The 14,490-nt window shown below is 45.8% G+C and overlaps 1 protein-coding gene across 3 annotated transcripts in view; it reads left to right on the forward strand.

Moving 5' to 3' along the window:
- The window catches only part of PDHA1 (pyruvate dehydrogenase E1 subunit alpha 1), a 56,844-nt gene extending 44,590 nt beyond the window's left edge, over positions 1-12,254 (forward strand). For all 3 annotated transcript variants that reach the window (XM_063955729.1, XM_063955730.1, XM_063955731.1), the window contains 2 exons: positions 1,971-2,079; positions 11,731-12,254. In XM_063955729.1, coding sequence (XP_063811799.1) covers positions 1,971-2,079; positions 11,731-11,895 — 274 coding nt within the window. In that variant the 3' untranslated portion in view covers positions 11,896-12,254. The remainder of the gene's footprint in view (positions 1-1,970; positions 2,080-11,730) is intronic.
- The last annotated feature ends 2,236 nt before the right edge of the window (positions 12,255-14,490 follow it).

Consider the following 14,490-nt stretch of genomic DNA (forward strand, 5'->3'; position numbering starts at 1 on the left):
TATACTGTATGTCATCCTTACGCTCAGTTATGTGGTGAGGGTCAGGATTTGCTTCTGTTTGTCCACATATTTTATGATTGGCAGACACTAGCACTAGCTTTGCCTATTACATTGACAATAAATAGTATGAATTGGTCCTGGACCACCAACCTGAGGCACACCTGCAAGTGTCCCGCGGCACACAGTTTGAGAACCACTGGGTTATGGTGCTGCTTGATCGTATTGCTGTCAGACCACTGTGTAAATACCCACCCCCGGGCTTGAAGAAAAAGGATGTGTGAAGACCCTTGCCCTCTAAGAAGCTTTTTGACTTTGGTGGTCTTGAGAAGAGCCTGAAGTTGACTCCCTCCAGAGAGCGGAATAACATTATTTGAACCTGGCATCATGGTGTTCGATGTGTACTGCCAGGGAGCCTGAATGGCCGTTTGACCATTAAGTTATTCAGGTTAGGGTATATTTATGATTTCTGAGCCTGGAGTATTGTAAGGACTGAGCCATGAACTTCATGAATACCCTTTGGGCTGTTGATGGTCCAAACAGTAGGGCAGCAAACTGGAAGCAGTGTTTACTGGCTGCAGAGTGCAGTAAGTGTTTAGGAGAGTGGTATGTGTAGAATGTAAATATGAAACTCTTGTATGAAATTAGTCTATTTACAGTATATGTAATGGTGGATATCGGTGACCCCATCCTGACACACATATTAGAGGTAGTTGTCTTAATGATGTTTAGGTTCAGAATAAGTCACCTTCTTGGGCACTGAAAAAAATTGCAATAGTTGCCCCCAAATGGGACTGCATTCTAGTCTTGAGAATAGAGCAGAAGAGAACTGCCGTGACACCTACTAGAACTGGAGGTGGAGACCTTCCTCCCTGTTTTTTTATGGGTGTCCTGGAATCTTGCTTTACGGAAGAAGATAATTTTTTGTTTGCCAGTTTGGGTTGATTGCGTGGATCTTTGGACATAATCTACTGCATTATTAAATAAGGGGTTTCGCATGTTGGGTTAATATTACAGGCAGGAGAGACCGCAGTCAATCATATTGTATGAGTGGGATACTCCTCCTAACCACATAGCGGTAGCGTGGAGATGTATACCATTTACTCTCTTTGGTGAGACTCTGGAGGACTGGGATGTCTTAGGAAGGATGGAGCTTGTGGGTGAATCTAGTGGTCACTGGGAAGAAAAGGGCTATTGTCTTAATGCACATACGTGTAGGATAGACTTCCTAAGCAGGTCTGTGTCTAGCTTCTACAGGTACTGAACTCTAGTTTGTGCTAGGATTAATGGCTTGCGAGGTGGTAGACAACTTTGTGTTACTGGCACAGCCCTCACCTATGGAGGCGTTGGTTATGCTATGCCAGCGTCAGGAATCCCGGCGGTCAGCATACAAACGCTGGGATCCCGGCCATGCTGCGGGCTCTGTAGCTCGCTGCGCTCGCCACAGGTTCTATTCCAGTCTAATGGTGTCGTGTACACCCACGAGTGGGAGTAGCCCCTGTTAGCCGGGATTCCGGCTGTTGGCATTGGCAGTGGTTGGGATCCCGGCGTCGGTATCCTGACCGCCGGGATCCCGGCGTCGGTATCCTGACCGCCGGGATCCCGACTGCCGGCAATATAAGTGTATCCCCTATAGAGCTGTATTCCCCAATTAAACTACTTTAAAGTACATTACTCTATTTCCCAGAGGTGCATTACTTAGGGGCTAAGTTATCCTTATTTATAACAAATCTTTGTATTTTCACTTTCTCTTGGTGATATCTCTCTCTCTCTCTCTCTCTCTCTCTCTCTCTCTCTATATATATATATATATATATATATATATATATATATGTATATGTATATGTGTGTGTGTGTATATATATATATATATATATATATCATATCTCTCTGGACAGGGTATAAAACAATATGCACAATTTAAAATATTTATGATTACATGAAAATCAGTGGTGCTTTTTCTTTATTTCCAGTTACCGAACTAGAGAAGAAATTCAGGAGGTGAGGAGTAAAAGTGATCCGATCACTCTTCTGAAGGACAGGATGCTGAACAACAACTTGTCCAATGTGGAGGAACTGAAGGTACATTATATTCTTCTGTAATGCTTTCCCTTTTTCTTTCCTTACATTCAGTGTAAAACAGGTAATACCTCCCACTGAACTACAATCTAGCAGTATCATCATGTTGTGTGTTACTACGTACATTTTAATTGTTATCTATTACATTTCAGACAGAGCATTTTTGTGGAGGTGACTGAGGTGTCCTTCTACAGGATTTTACTAGTATTTACTAGAGATGAGCGCCTGAAATTTTTCGGGTTTTGTGTTTTGGTTTTGGGTTCGGTTCCGCGGCCGTGTTTTGGGTTCGAACGCGTTTTGGCAAAACCTCACCGAATTTTTTTTGTCGGATTCGGGTGTGTTTTGGATTCGGGTGTTTTTTTCAAAAAACACTAAAAAACAGCTTAAATCATAGAATTTGGGGGTCATTTTGATCCCGAAGTATTATTAACCTCAAAAACCATAATTTACACTCATTTTCAGTCTATTCTGAATACCTCACACCTCACAATATTATTTTTAGTCCTAAAATTTGCACCGAGGTCGCTGTGTGAGTAAGATAAGCGACCCTAGTGGCCGACACAAACACCGGGCCCATCTAGGAGTGGCACTGCAGTGTCACGCAGGATGTCCCTTCCAAAAAACCCTCCCCAAACAGCACATGACGCAAAGAAAAAAAGAGGCGCAATGAGGTAGCTGTGTGAGTAAGATTAGCGACCCTAGTGGCCGACACAAACACCGGGCCCATCTAGGAGTGGCACTGCAGTGTCACGCAGGATGGCCCTTCCAAAAAAACCTCCCCAAACAGCACATGACGCAAAGAAAAAAAGAGGCGCAATGAGGTAGCTGTGTGAGTAAGATTAGCGACCCTAGTGGCCGACACAAACACCGGGCCCATCTAGGAGTGGCACTGCAGTGTCACGCAGGATGTCCCTTCCAAAAAACCCTCCCCAAACAGCACATGACGCAAAGAAAAAAAGAGGCGCAATGAGGTAGCTGTGTGAGTAAGATTAGCGACCCTAGTGGCCGACACAAACACCGGGCCCATCTAGGAGTGGCACTGCAGTGTCACGCAGGATGTCCCTTCCAAAAAACCCTCCCCAAACAGCACATGACGCAAAGAAAAAAAGAGGCGCAATGAGGTAGCTGACTGTGTGAGTAAGATTAGCGACCCTAGTGGCCGACACAAACACCGGGCCCATCTAGGAGTGGCACTGCAGTGTCACGCAGGATGTCCCTTCCAAAAAACCCTCCCCAATCAGCACATGATGCAAAGAAAAAGAAAAGAAAAAAGAGGTGCAAGATGGAATTGTCCTTGGGCCCTCCCACCCACCCTTATGTTGTATAAACAAAACAGGACATGCACACTTTAACCAACCCATCATTTCAGTGACAGGGTCTGCCACACGACTGTGACTGATATGACGGGTTGGTTTGGACCCCCCCCCAAAAAAGAAGCAATTAATCTCTCCTTGCACAAACTGGCTCTACAGAGGCAAGATGTCCACCTCATCTTCACCCTCCGATATATCACCGTGTACATCCCCCTCCTCACAGATTATCAATTCGTCCCCACTGGAATCCACCATCTCAGCTCCCTGTGTACTTTGTGGAGGCAATTGCTGCTGGTCAATGTCTCCGCGGAGGAATTGATTATAATTCATTTTAATGAACATCATCTTCTCCACATTTTCTGGATGTAACCTCGTACGCCGATTGCTGACAAGGTGAGCGGCGGCACTAAACACTCTTTCGGAGTACACACTTGTGGGAGGGCAACTTAGGTAGAATAAAGCCAGTTTGTGCAAGGGCCTCCAAATTGCCTCTTTTTCCTGCCAGTATAAGTACGGACTGTGTGACGTGCCTACTTGGATGCGGTCACTCATATAATCCTCCACCATTCTATCAATGTTGAGAGAATCATATGCAGTGACAGTAGACGACATGTCCGTAATCGTTGTCAGGTCCTTCAGTCCGGACCAGATGTCAGCATCAGCAGTCGCTCCAGACTGCCCTGCATCACCGCCAGCGGGTGGGCTCGGAATTCTGAGCCTTTTCCTCGCACCCCCAGTTGCGGGAGAATGTGAAGGAGGAGATGTTGACAGGTCGCGTTCCGCTTGACTTGACAATTTTGTCACCAGCAGGTCTTTCAACCCCAGCAGACTTGTGTCTGCCGGAAAGAGAGATCCAAGGTAGGCTTTAAATCTAGGATCGAGCACGGTGGCCAAAATGTAGTGCTCTGATTTCAACAGATTGACCACCCGTGAATCCTTGTTAAGCGAATTAAGGGCTCCATCCACAAGTCCCACATGCCTAGCGGAATCGCTCCGTGTTAGCTTGAATGGCCTTTTGCTGCTCCTCCAACCTCTGAAGCATATAGAGGGTTGAATTCCACCTCGTTACCACTTCTTGCTTCAGATGATGGCAGGGCAGGTTCAGTAGTTTTTGGTGGTGCTCCAGTCTTCTGTACGTGGTGCCTGTACGCCGAAAGTGTCCCGCAATTCTTCTGGCCACCGACAGCATCTCTTGCACGCCCCTGTCGTTTTTTAAAAAATTCTGCACCACCAAATTCAAGGTATGTGCAAAACATGGGACGTGCTGGAATTTGCCCATATTTAATGCACACACAATATTGCTGGCGTTGTCCGATGCCACAAATCCACAGGAGAGTCCAATTGGGGTAAGCCATTCCGCGATGATCTTCCTCAGTTGCCGTAAGAGGTTTTCAGCTGTGTGCGTATTCTGGAAAGCGGTGATACAAAGCGTAGCCTGCCTAGGAAAGAGTTGGCGTTTGCGAGATGCTGCTACTGGTGCCGCCGCTGCTGTTCTTGCGGCGGGAGTCCATACATCTACCCAGTGGGCTGTCACAGTCATATAGTCCTGACCCTGCCCTGCTCCACTTGTCCACATGTCCGTGGTTAAGTGGACATTGGGTACAACTGCATTTTTTAGGACACTGGTGAGTCTTTTTCTGACGTCCGTGTACATTCTCGGTATCGCCTGCCTAGAGAAGTGGAACCTAGATGGTATTTGGTAACGGGGGCACACTGCCTCAATAAATTGTCTTGTTCCCTGTGAACTAACGGCGGATACCGGACGCACGTCTAACACCAACATAGTTGTCAAGGCCTCAGTTATCCGCTTTGCAGTAGGATGACTGCTGTGATATTTCATCTTCCTCGCAAAGGACTGTTGAACAGTCAATTGCTTACTGGAAGTAGTACAAGTGGGCTTACGACTTCCCCTCTGGGATGACCATCGACTCCCAGCGGCAACAACAGCAGCGCCAGCAGCAGTAGGCGTTACACGCAAGGATGCATCGGAGGAATCCCAGGCAGGAGAGGACTCGTCAGAATTGCCAGTGACATGGCCTGCAGGACTATTGGCATTCCTGGGGAAGGAGGAAATTGACACTGAGGGAGTTGGTGGGGTGGTTTGCGTGAGCTTGGTTACAAGAGGAAGGGATTTACTGGTCAGTGGACTGCTTCCGCTGTCACCCAAAGTTTTTGAACTTGTCACTGACTTATTATGAATGCGCTGCAGGTGACGTATAAGGGAGGATGTTCCGAGGTGGTTAACGTCCTTACCCCTACTTATTACAGCTTGACAAAGGGAACACACGGCTTGACACCTGTTGTCCGCATTTCTGGTGAAATACCTCCACACCGAAGAGCTGATTTTTTTGGTATTTTCACCTGGCATGTCAACGGCCATATTCCTCCCACGGACAACAGGTGTCTCCCCGGGTGCCTGACTTAAACAAACCACCTCACCATCAGAATCCTCCTGGTCAATTTCCTCCCCAGCGCCAGCAACACCCATATCCTCCTCATCCTGGTGTACTTCAACACTGACATCTTCAATCTGACTATCAGGAACTGGACTGCGGGTGCTCCTTCCAGCACTTGCAGGGGGCGTGCAAATGGTGGAAGGCGCATGCTCTTCACGTCCAGTGTTGGGAAGGTCAGGCATCGCAACCGACACAGTTGGACTCTCCTTGTGGATTTGGGATTTCGAAGAATGCACAGTTCTTTGCTGTGCTGCTTTTGCCAGCTTGAGTCTTTTCATTTTTCTAGCGAGAGGCTGAGTGCTTCCATCCTCATGTGAAGCTGAACCACTAGCCATGAACATAGGCCAGGGCCTCAGCCGTTCCTTGCCACTCCGTGTGGTAAATGGCATATTGGCAAGTTTACGCTTCTCCTCCGACAATTTTATTTTAGGTTTTGGAGTCCTTTTTTTTCTGATATTTGGTGTTTTGGATTTGACATGCTCTGTACTATGACATTGGGCATCGGCCTTGGCAGACGACGTTGCTGGCATTTCATCGTCTCGGCCATGACTAGTGGCAGCAGCTTCAGCACGAGGTGGAAGTGGATCTTGATCTTTCCCTAATTTTGGAACCTCAACATTTTTGTTCTCCATATTTTAATAGGCACAACTAAAAGGCACCTCAAGTAAACAATGGAGATGGATACTAGTATACAATTATGGACTGCCTGCCGACTGCAGACACAGAGGTAGCCACAGCCGTGAACTACCGTACTGTACTGTGTCTGCAGCTAATATAGACTGGTTGATAAAGAGAAGATGTCTATGTAACTATGTATGTATAAAGAAGACTGAAAAAAATCCACGGTTAGGTGGTATACAATTATGGACGGACTGCCTGCCGAGTGCAGACACAGAGGTAGCCACAGCCGTGAACTACCGTACTGTACTGTGTCTGCAGCTAATATAGACTGGTTGATAAAGAGAAGATGTCTATGTAACTATGTATGTATAAAGAAGAATGAAAAAAAACCACGGTTAGGTGGTATACAATTATGGACGGACTGCCTGCCGAGTGCAGACACAGAGGTAGCCACAGCCGTGAACTACCGTACTGTACTGTGTCTGCAGCTAATATAGACTGGTTGATAAAGAGAAGATGTCTATGTAACTATGTATGTATAAAGAAGAATGAAAAAAATCCACGGTTAGGTGGTATTACAATTATGGACGGACTGCCTGCCGAGTGCAGAGACACAGAGGTAGCCACAGCCGTGAACTACCGTACTGTGTCTGCTGCGACTGGATGATAAATGATATAAAAAATATATATATATCACTACTGCAGCCGGACAGGTATATATTATATATTATATAATGACGGACCTGCTGGACACTGTCTGTCAGCAGAATGAGTTTTATTTTTATAGAATAAAAAAAAAAAAAACACACAAGTGAAGTCACACGACGAGTGTTTAACTTTTTCAGGCAATCACAATATAAGTATACTACTAACTATACTGGTGGTCAGTGTGGTCAGGTCACTGGTCAGTCACACTGGCAGTGGCACTCCTGCAGCAAAAGTGTGCACTGTTTAATTTTAATATAATATGTACTCCTGGCTCCTGCTATAACCTATAACTGACACTGCAGTAGTGCTCCCCAGTCTCCCCCACAATTATAAGCTGTGTGAGCTGAGCAGTCAGACAGATATATAATATATATAGATGATGCAGCACACTGGCCTGAGCCTGAGCAGTGCACACAGATATGGTATGTGACTGACTGAGTCACTGTGTGTATCGCTTTTTTCAGGCAGAGAACGGATATATTAAATAAACTGCACTGTGTGTCTGGTGGTCACTCACTATATAATATATTATGTACTCCTGGCTCCTGCTATAACCTATAACTGGCACTGCAGTAGTGCTCCCCAGTCTCCCCCACAATTATAAGCTGTGTGAGCTGAGCAGTCAGACAGATATATATAATATTATATATAGATAATAGATGATGCAGCACACTGGCCTGAGCCTGAGCAGTGCACACAGATATGGTATGTGACTGACTGAGTCACTGTGTGTATCGCTTTTTTCAGGCAGAGAACGGATATATTAAATAAACTGCACTGTGTGTCTGGTGGTCACTCACTATATAATATATTATGTACTCCTGGCTCCTGCTATAACCTATAACTGGCACTGCAGTAGTGCTCCCCAGTCTCCCCCACAATTATAAGCTGTGTGAGCTGAGCAGTCAGACAGATATATATAATATTATATATAGATAATAGATGATGCAGCACACTGGCCTGAGCCTGAGCAGTGCACACAGATATGGTATGTGACTGAGTCACTGTGTGCTGTGTATCGCTTTTTTCAGGCAGAGAACGGATTATAAAGTAAACTGCACTGTCCTCACTAGTAAACTCTCTCCACTCAGTCTCTACACTTCTACAGTAACAGTACTCCTCCTAGTCAGCTCCAGTAAATCTCTCTCAGTCTCTTATAATCTAAATGGAGAGGACGCCAGCCACGTCCTCTCCCTATCAATCTCAATGCACGTGTGAAAATGGCGGCGACGCGCGTCTCCTTATATAGAATCCGAGTTTCGCGATAGAATCCGAGCCTCGCGAGAATCCGACAGCGTCATGATGACGTTCGGGCGCGCTCGGGTTAACCGAGCAAGGCGGGAAGATCCGAGTCTGCTCGGACCCGTGAAAAAAACCATGAAGTTCTGGCGGGTTCGGATTCAGAGAAACCGAACCCGCTCATCTCTAGTATTTACCTCTTTCTCAAGGAGTCAGAGCATCAGACTTTTTCTGGCTCATTGCGGCTTGTAGCACTGATGGAGACATTATAAGCCACAAAATGACTGTATCATCCTGTTGTCATGTGCTGTAGTCATTGATTGGTCAGTGCTCTCCACAACATTTCAGAACTTCTCTTGCAAAGATAATCATTTATTAGTCCCCAGGAGGGCGATTATCTTCTGAATGATGGAATAGATAACTCCTTGTAAAGGATGCCACATGGAATAGCTCCTGATACATGAAACTTTTTGCAAGTTGAAGACTCTTACATGCGGGAAGATCAAGCCTTCCAAATAAAACAGGAGGAGAAGTTGGCAGCAGTAACCAATCAGATTCTAGCTATCGTGTTATAGAATGTAATGGGTAACTGATAGCTAGAAGCTGATATGTTGCCATGGGCATCTTCTGCATCTGCCCTCTTCAGAAACTTGTATACATCTGCCCCCAGTCTGTTACTGCTGTTTTCTGTGTGGTTGGCAGATTTAAGTGCGGTCATCTGTAATCATGGAAACAGTTGGTGCATTCTACAACTTGTTTCCATGGTTACAGAAGTTTCTGTGGAAGGCCAGTTTACAAATTAATTCAAATCCATTTTCAAATACAGCCTGTAACATAGCAGGAGCTGATTGGTTGGTCCTTTGGGGTAGATGTAAGACTGGTCGTTATGGGGGAGAAGCGGTATAAGTGCCGTTATGTGTGCTGATACCGCTTCTTCTCCCTGTATGAAGGAGGAAATGTGAGCTGTATGAGCGCCCCTGTCTATTGGCGCTACTGTCTACATAATAGCACGCCGATGTGCGGGAACAATATACAATCTCCACAGCAGGGACAGCTCTGTCCATGGCTCCAGGCTGCATGGGAGATGTCATGAGAGTGAGGTCTTGTGCATGCCCAGTGAGCTGTTGGGAAGGAGAGAGACAGCGTATCACCACTAGGCTGATGCGCTGTGGGGGGTCTGGTAGCGATCAACGGAGGGGGGAAGTTTTCACTACCCCGCTCCTGCATCTGAGATGTTAATATATCTCATCACTACGTCTTCCTGCTGCACCTTGGTAAAGAGGCAAATCAGGAAGCGTTATACCCGCACAATATGTGCCAGTATAGTACATCTACCTAGGGGCGTAGCCAGAACTTTGTGGGCCCTATAGCAACATTTTGAAGGGGCCCCTTTTCCAATGCTTCTAGAGAGACACAGCAGCAGTTGTTAATATTTTGCCCTATAGTAGTGCCCTAGTTTATTTTATTAACCATAGTGGTGTCTTAGTTAATGTTACAGTATGTCACATTGTAGGGGTGCCAGTTCACATTGTGACGTATAGTGTGCCTCATTACCGTGCCCAGTTCATATTATGTAACATCAGCAAGAGAATGTGTTAGACATAGGCTGCAAAGGGTTGTGAGAACAGAGGAAATGAGTGTTGGGGCAGGAGCTGTACTTGTCTAGGGTGAGGAAGTGGACAAGTAATATTGTAAGGGATCAGTTGCGTCCTGGTTGGTCCCTGTTTCAACTGCTCCCGTCAGGCAAGCGCTATTGAGCGCTGCCTGTAAAAACCTCTAGACCTCAAAATAGTTTCTTTCCGCAGGCAGTTCGCTTGTTGAACAATTGATGGAAGGGTCTGTTTAGTCTTGTACTATTCTGTTTTTTTTATAAATAGGACTTCTCTTTATTTTATAATAGGGTTATTTAATGTCTATTGATAATACTTATGTATTGTTGTATATATTGTGATTGGATGTTGTGTATGTGAGTTTTCTGGCATGCAGTAAACCGGAGATAAATTCCAGGTATACAGAGGTATACTTGGCCAATAAAAACTGATTAGGATTAGAATTCCCTTCAGTTAATTTTATATCGCATTACTAAGCAGGTCAAGGAACATACCTAGATACATTGTAGGCCCCAAGGCAATACTTTGTAAGGGCCCCTGTGTACCACCCTATGGTGAAAAATGTATATAACATATGTAACTGTGACAGGGAAGGTGGGCGCCTCTCGGCAATGGGGCACTATAGAAGCTGCACTCCCTGCTCCTATGGTTGCTATGCCCTTGTATATAACACATGTAACAGGGAAGGTGGCCCCTCTCAGCTCCGGGCCCCATAGCAGCTACATTCCCTGCATCTATGGTAGCTATGCCCTTGTATATAACACATATAACTGTGATAGGGAAGGTGGACCCTCTCAACTCTGGGCCCTATAGCTGCTGCAGTCCCTACCCCTATGGTAGCTATGCCCATGCATCTACCCTTATATCTCTCTTCAAGCTTTGATAAGTCCCGCCTCCCCCCTCATCATATGGCAACAGCATCGTGTCTGAGTCCTTTGATTACTTTGCATAACATTACACTTGTTACAGACAAGGTTGTATAAGTGTAACAGAGACTCCTGCATAAATATTTGGTACAAAAGACAAAGTAGAAAAAGGTAATTGTGCCCTACTGCTATCATGGAACTGTCTGCCATGGCACTCTGGGAGCTCTTGTCTGGAAGAGCTACACATCACACGAAATGTAGTTCTACCTTCACAGTGTCTGCGGTTGACTTTTCTGGATTTAGGTAAAATCTTTTGTTTTTAAGACGTTTGGCCCGATTCAATTTAGCGCAGGTTGAATAGCACCAGGAGGGAGCTCCCGGAGCGGTCATCCCTAACTAAAGGATTTCTTCTTGCAGCCCTCCGGGGGGGTGAGCAGAAATCCCACAAAACTTAGGTCCGGGATGCTGTTTTGTGCTGCAACGTGGACATTGCGGCGGGCACTTTAGACAGAGAATGCTCATTCTTGTGCCTAAACACCCTGTTTAGCCTGTGAGTTAGAGCATTCTCAGACTTAGCATTGCGCTGGTTTGACTAGCTCCTGGAGCTCGCTTCCGGCACCATTCAATCAGTGCTGCATCGAATCAAGCCCATTGAGAATTAAGTGGTAGAGAAGCAAAATATATTTACTTTTTATTTAGTGACTATTGTGAGATGTAAAGATACGCCATACAGCACTACTGTTACGTATAACTAGAGGCCTGTAACAAATACAGTTGGTAGAAATAAGCAATCTGTGATGGTGTGTGGCTACCGCCAGCTAACTCGGCTTTTGTCTTGCAGGAAATTGATGTTGAGGTGCGAAAGGAAATTGAGGAAGCTGCTCAGTTTGCCACCACTGACCCAGAGCCACCCCTGGAGGAGCTAGCATATCACATTTATAGCGACGAGCCATCCTTTGAAATACGAGGTGCAAACCCATGGATCAAGTACAAGTCCGTCAGCTAGGCCTCGCAGTTAGTCATACAGTGCCACGCCTTCATTAGTCTGTTACTCTATGGCCCTTTTAATGGGAACTGTTCATATTTCATTTATCACTTTCTAGTTCTAATGGGACTAAGAACCAGATGTCTGTTTCAGACATTTTTAATTTTCACCTTTGGGACTTTGTGTGGTTGGAAAGATTTCACTGTGTCACAAGTGACATAGACCTAACACATGGTTACAACAGCCGTGTGGTTACACCGCAGTACTGTCCTGATCGGTTTATTTATAGGAGGCTCCTGTTCTCAAACATGTGCAGAAAGCCATTCATGTGTCTTACCGTATGCGTTTTGCAGTCATTAAAATTTGGCCTTGATGATATACTTCCTATCTTGTTGTACTTATTTCATTTAATGCCACTTCATAAGGGGTCTATGTACTAAGCCTGGAGAGAGAGAAACCGGACGGAGATAAAGTACCAGCCAACCAGCTTCTAATTGTCATTTTTCAAACACAGCCTGTCACATGGCAGTTAGGGGCCGATTGGCTGGTACTTTGGGCCTAATTCACACCTGATCGCTAGCAGGCGATTTTTGCACTGTTGCGAACAGATAGTCGCCACCTACAGGGGGAGTGTATATTAGCTGTGCAAGTGTGTGAACGCAGGTGTAGAAGAGCTGTACAAACGGATCTTGTGCAGTCTCTGTGCAGCCCAGAACTTACTCAGCCACTGCAATCACATCAGCCTGTCCAGGACCGGAACTGACATCAGGAACCCTCCCTGAAAACGCTTGGACACGCCTGCGTTTTCCCAGACACTACCTGAAAACGGTCAGTTGACAACCAAAAACGCCTTCTTCCTGGCAATCTCCTTGCGAACGCCCATGCAAATGGATTCTTTGCACAAACCCATCGCTAAGTGGCGATCCGCTTTGTACTCGTGCGACGCACAGTTTAGACCTGATTACCCGCTGTACGAAAACGCAGCCTAGCGATCAGGTCTGAATTACCCCCTTATCTCTCTCTCCACTTTATCTCGTTCTGACCCCTTATCTTGTAGGGGCACTTCAGTTAATGATGATGGCTGTGAGGGGACTTTGGGGTCTATTTACTAAAGCTGGGCATACTGTGGTTGAAATGAAAACCTGGTAATGGAGGAGGGCAACTGACAATCGACCATTTGCTTCCAAAAACTGGAAAATGGACAAAACCTCTCTGTGATTTAACCAATTTGTATAAACAACAGGTTTTGTCCAATTTCCAGTGTTTGGGAGCAAATGGTCGATTGTCAGTAGCTCTCCTCCATTACCAGATCTTCATTCCAACCACAGATTATCTGCCAGATAATTGTATAGTGTGTGCCCAGCTCCACCTGTGGACAGAGATAAAGTATCAGCCAATCAGCTCCTAACAGTCATTTTTCAATCCCAGCCTGTGACATGGCAGTTAGGAGCTGATTTGCTATTACTTTATCTCCATCCAAGGCTTAGTAAATAGACCCCTGTGTTCTGGCCGTTTTCTCCAGCATCTTGTGGAGATCAATACCAATGATTTGTTTTCCCTTGTACCTTTGTAGAGTTGTGCAGAAACATCTGTGATCAATCTGTACCTTAATGCTCAGGGTTGAGTGCATGTGAACAGCATGACAATTTGTCATGTACTGTATTCTTGTGTTTTAGAATAAATAGAATATATAAATATCTGTTAAATGTCTGATGATGCGGTCTCCCCCCCCCAAGCTGAATCTGGGTGTCCTATTTGTATTCTAATATGAAATAATAATTATTTATGGTCTCTCCATCTTCCCATTGTTTATGGACAAAACCTACTTGTGGTGCCACTGGAAGATACCTGGAGCTGCATATGAATCCGGAGCTTCATGACTTAGGGGGTCATTCCGACCTGATCGCAGGCTAGCTATTTTTTGCAGCGCTGCAATCAGCTCAAAACTAGTCAAAACTGTGCATGCGTATGGACCGCAATGCGCAGGTGCGTCATACCGGTACAAAGCGGATCGTTGCTGGGCGATGGATTTATCGAAGAATCCATTCGCACAGCCGAGCGCAAGGTGATTGACAGAAAGAGGGCGTTTATGGGTGGCAACTGACCATTTTCTGGGAGTGCTTGGGGAAACGCAGGCGTGTTCAAGCATTTGCAGGGCGGGTGTCTGACGTCAATTCCGGCCCTGGAAAAAGCTGAAGTGATCGCAGCGGCTGAGTAAGTCCCAGGCTACTCAGAAACTGCACAAAACTTTTGTACGGCTCGGCTGCACAGGCGTTCGCACACTTGCAAAGCGAAAATACACTCCCCCATAGTCGGTGACTATCTGATCGCAGCGCTGCTAAAAATAGCTAGAGTTATGAACTCGGAATGACCTAGTCTTTGAGAGTTTATTCTGCCTTTTGGACTCCTGTTGGAATATATTGCATCACTACTTGACTTGTCTCTTAGATCTGTAGAGAGTTTAGGGTTGGACAGAGGGGGTCATTCAGACCTGATCGCACGGTAGGTTTTTTTTCGCAGCGATCAGGTCTGAACTGCGCATGCATATGCACCGTAATGCGCAGGCACGTCGCACGGGTACAAAGCAGATCGTTGCTGTGCGATGGATTGTTCGAA

The sequence above is a fragment of the Pseudophryne corroboree genome, chromosome 2, assembly GCF_028390025.1.
Source record: "Pseudophryne corroboree isolate aPseCor3 chromosome 2, aPseCor3.hap2, whole genome shotgun sequence".
In the NCBI taxonomy this organism is placed as follows: domain Eukaryota; kingdom Metazoa; phylum Chordata; class Amphibia; order Anura; family Myobatrachidae; genus Pseudophryne; species Pseudophryne corroboree.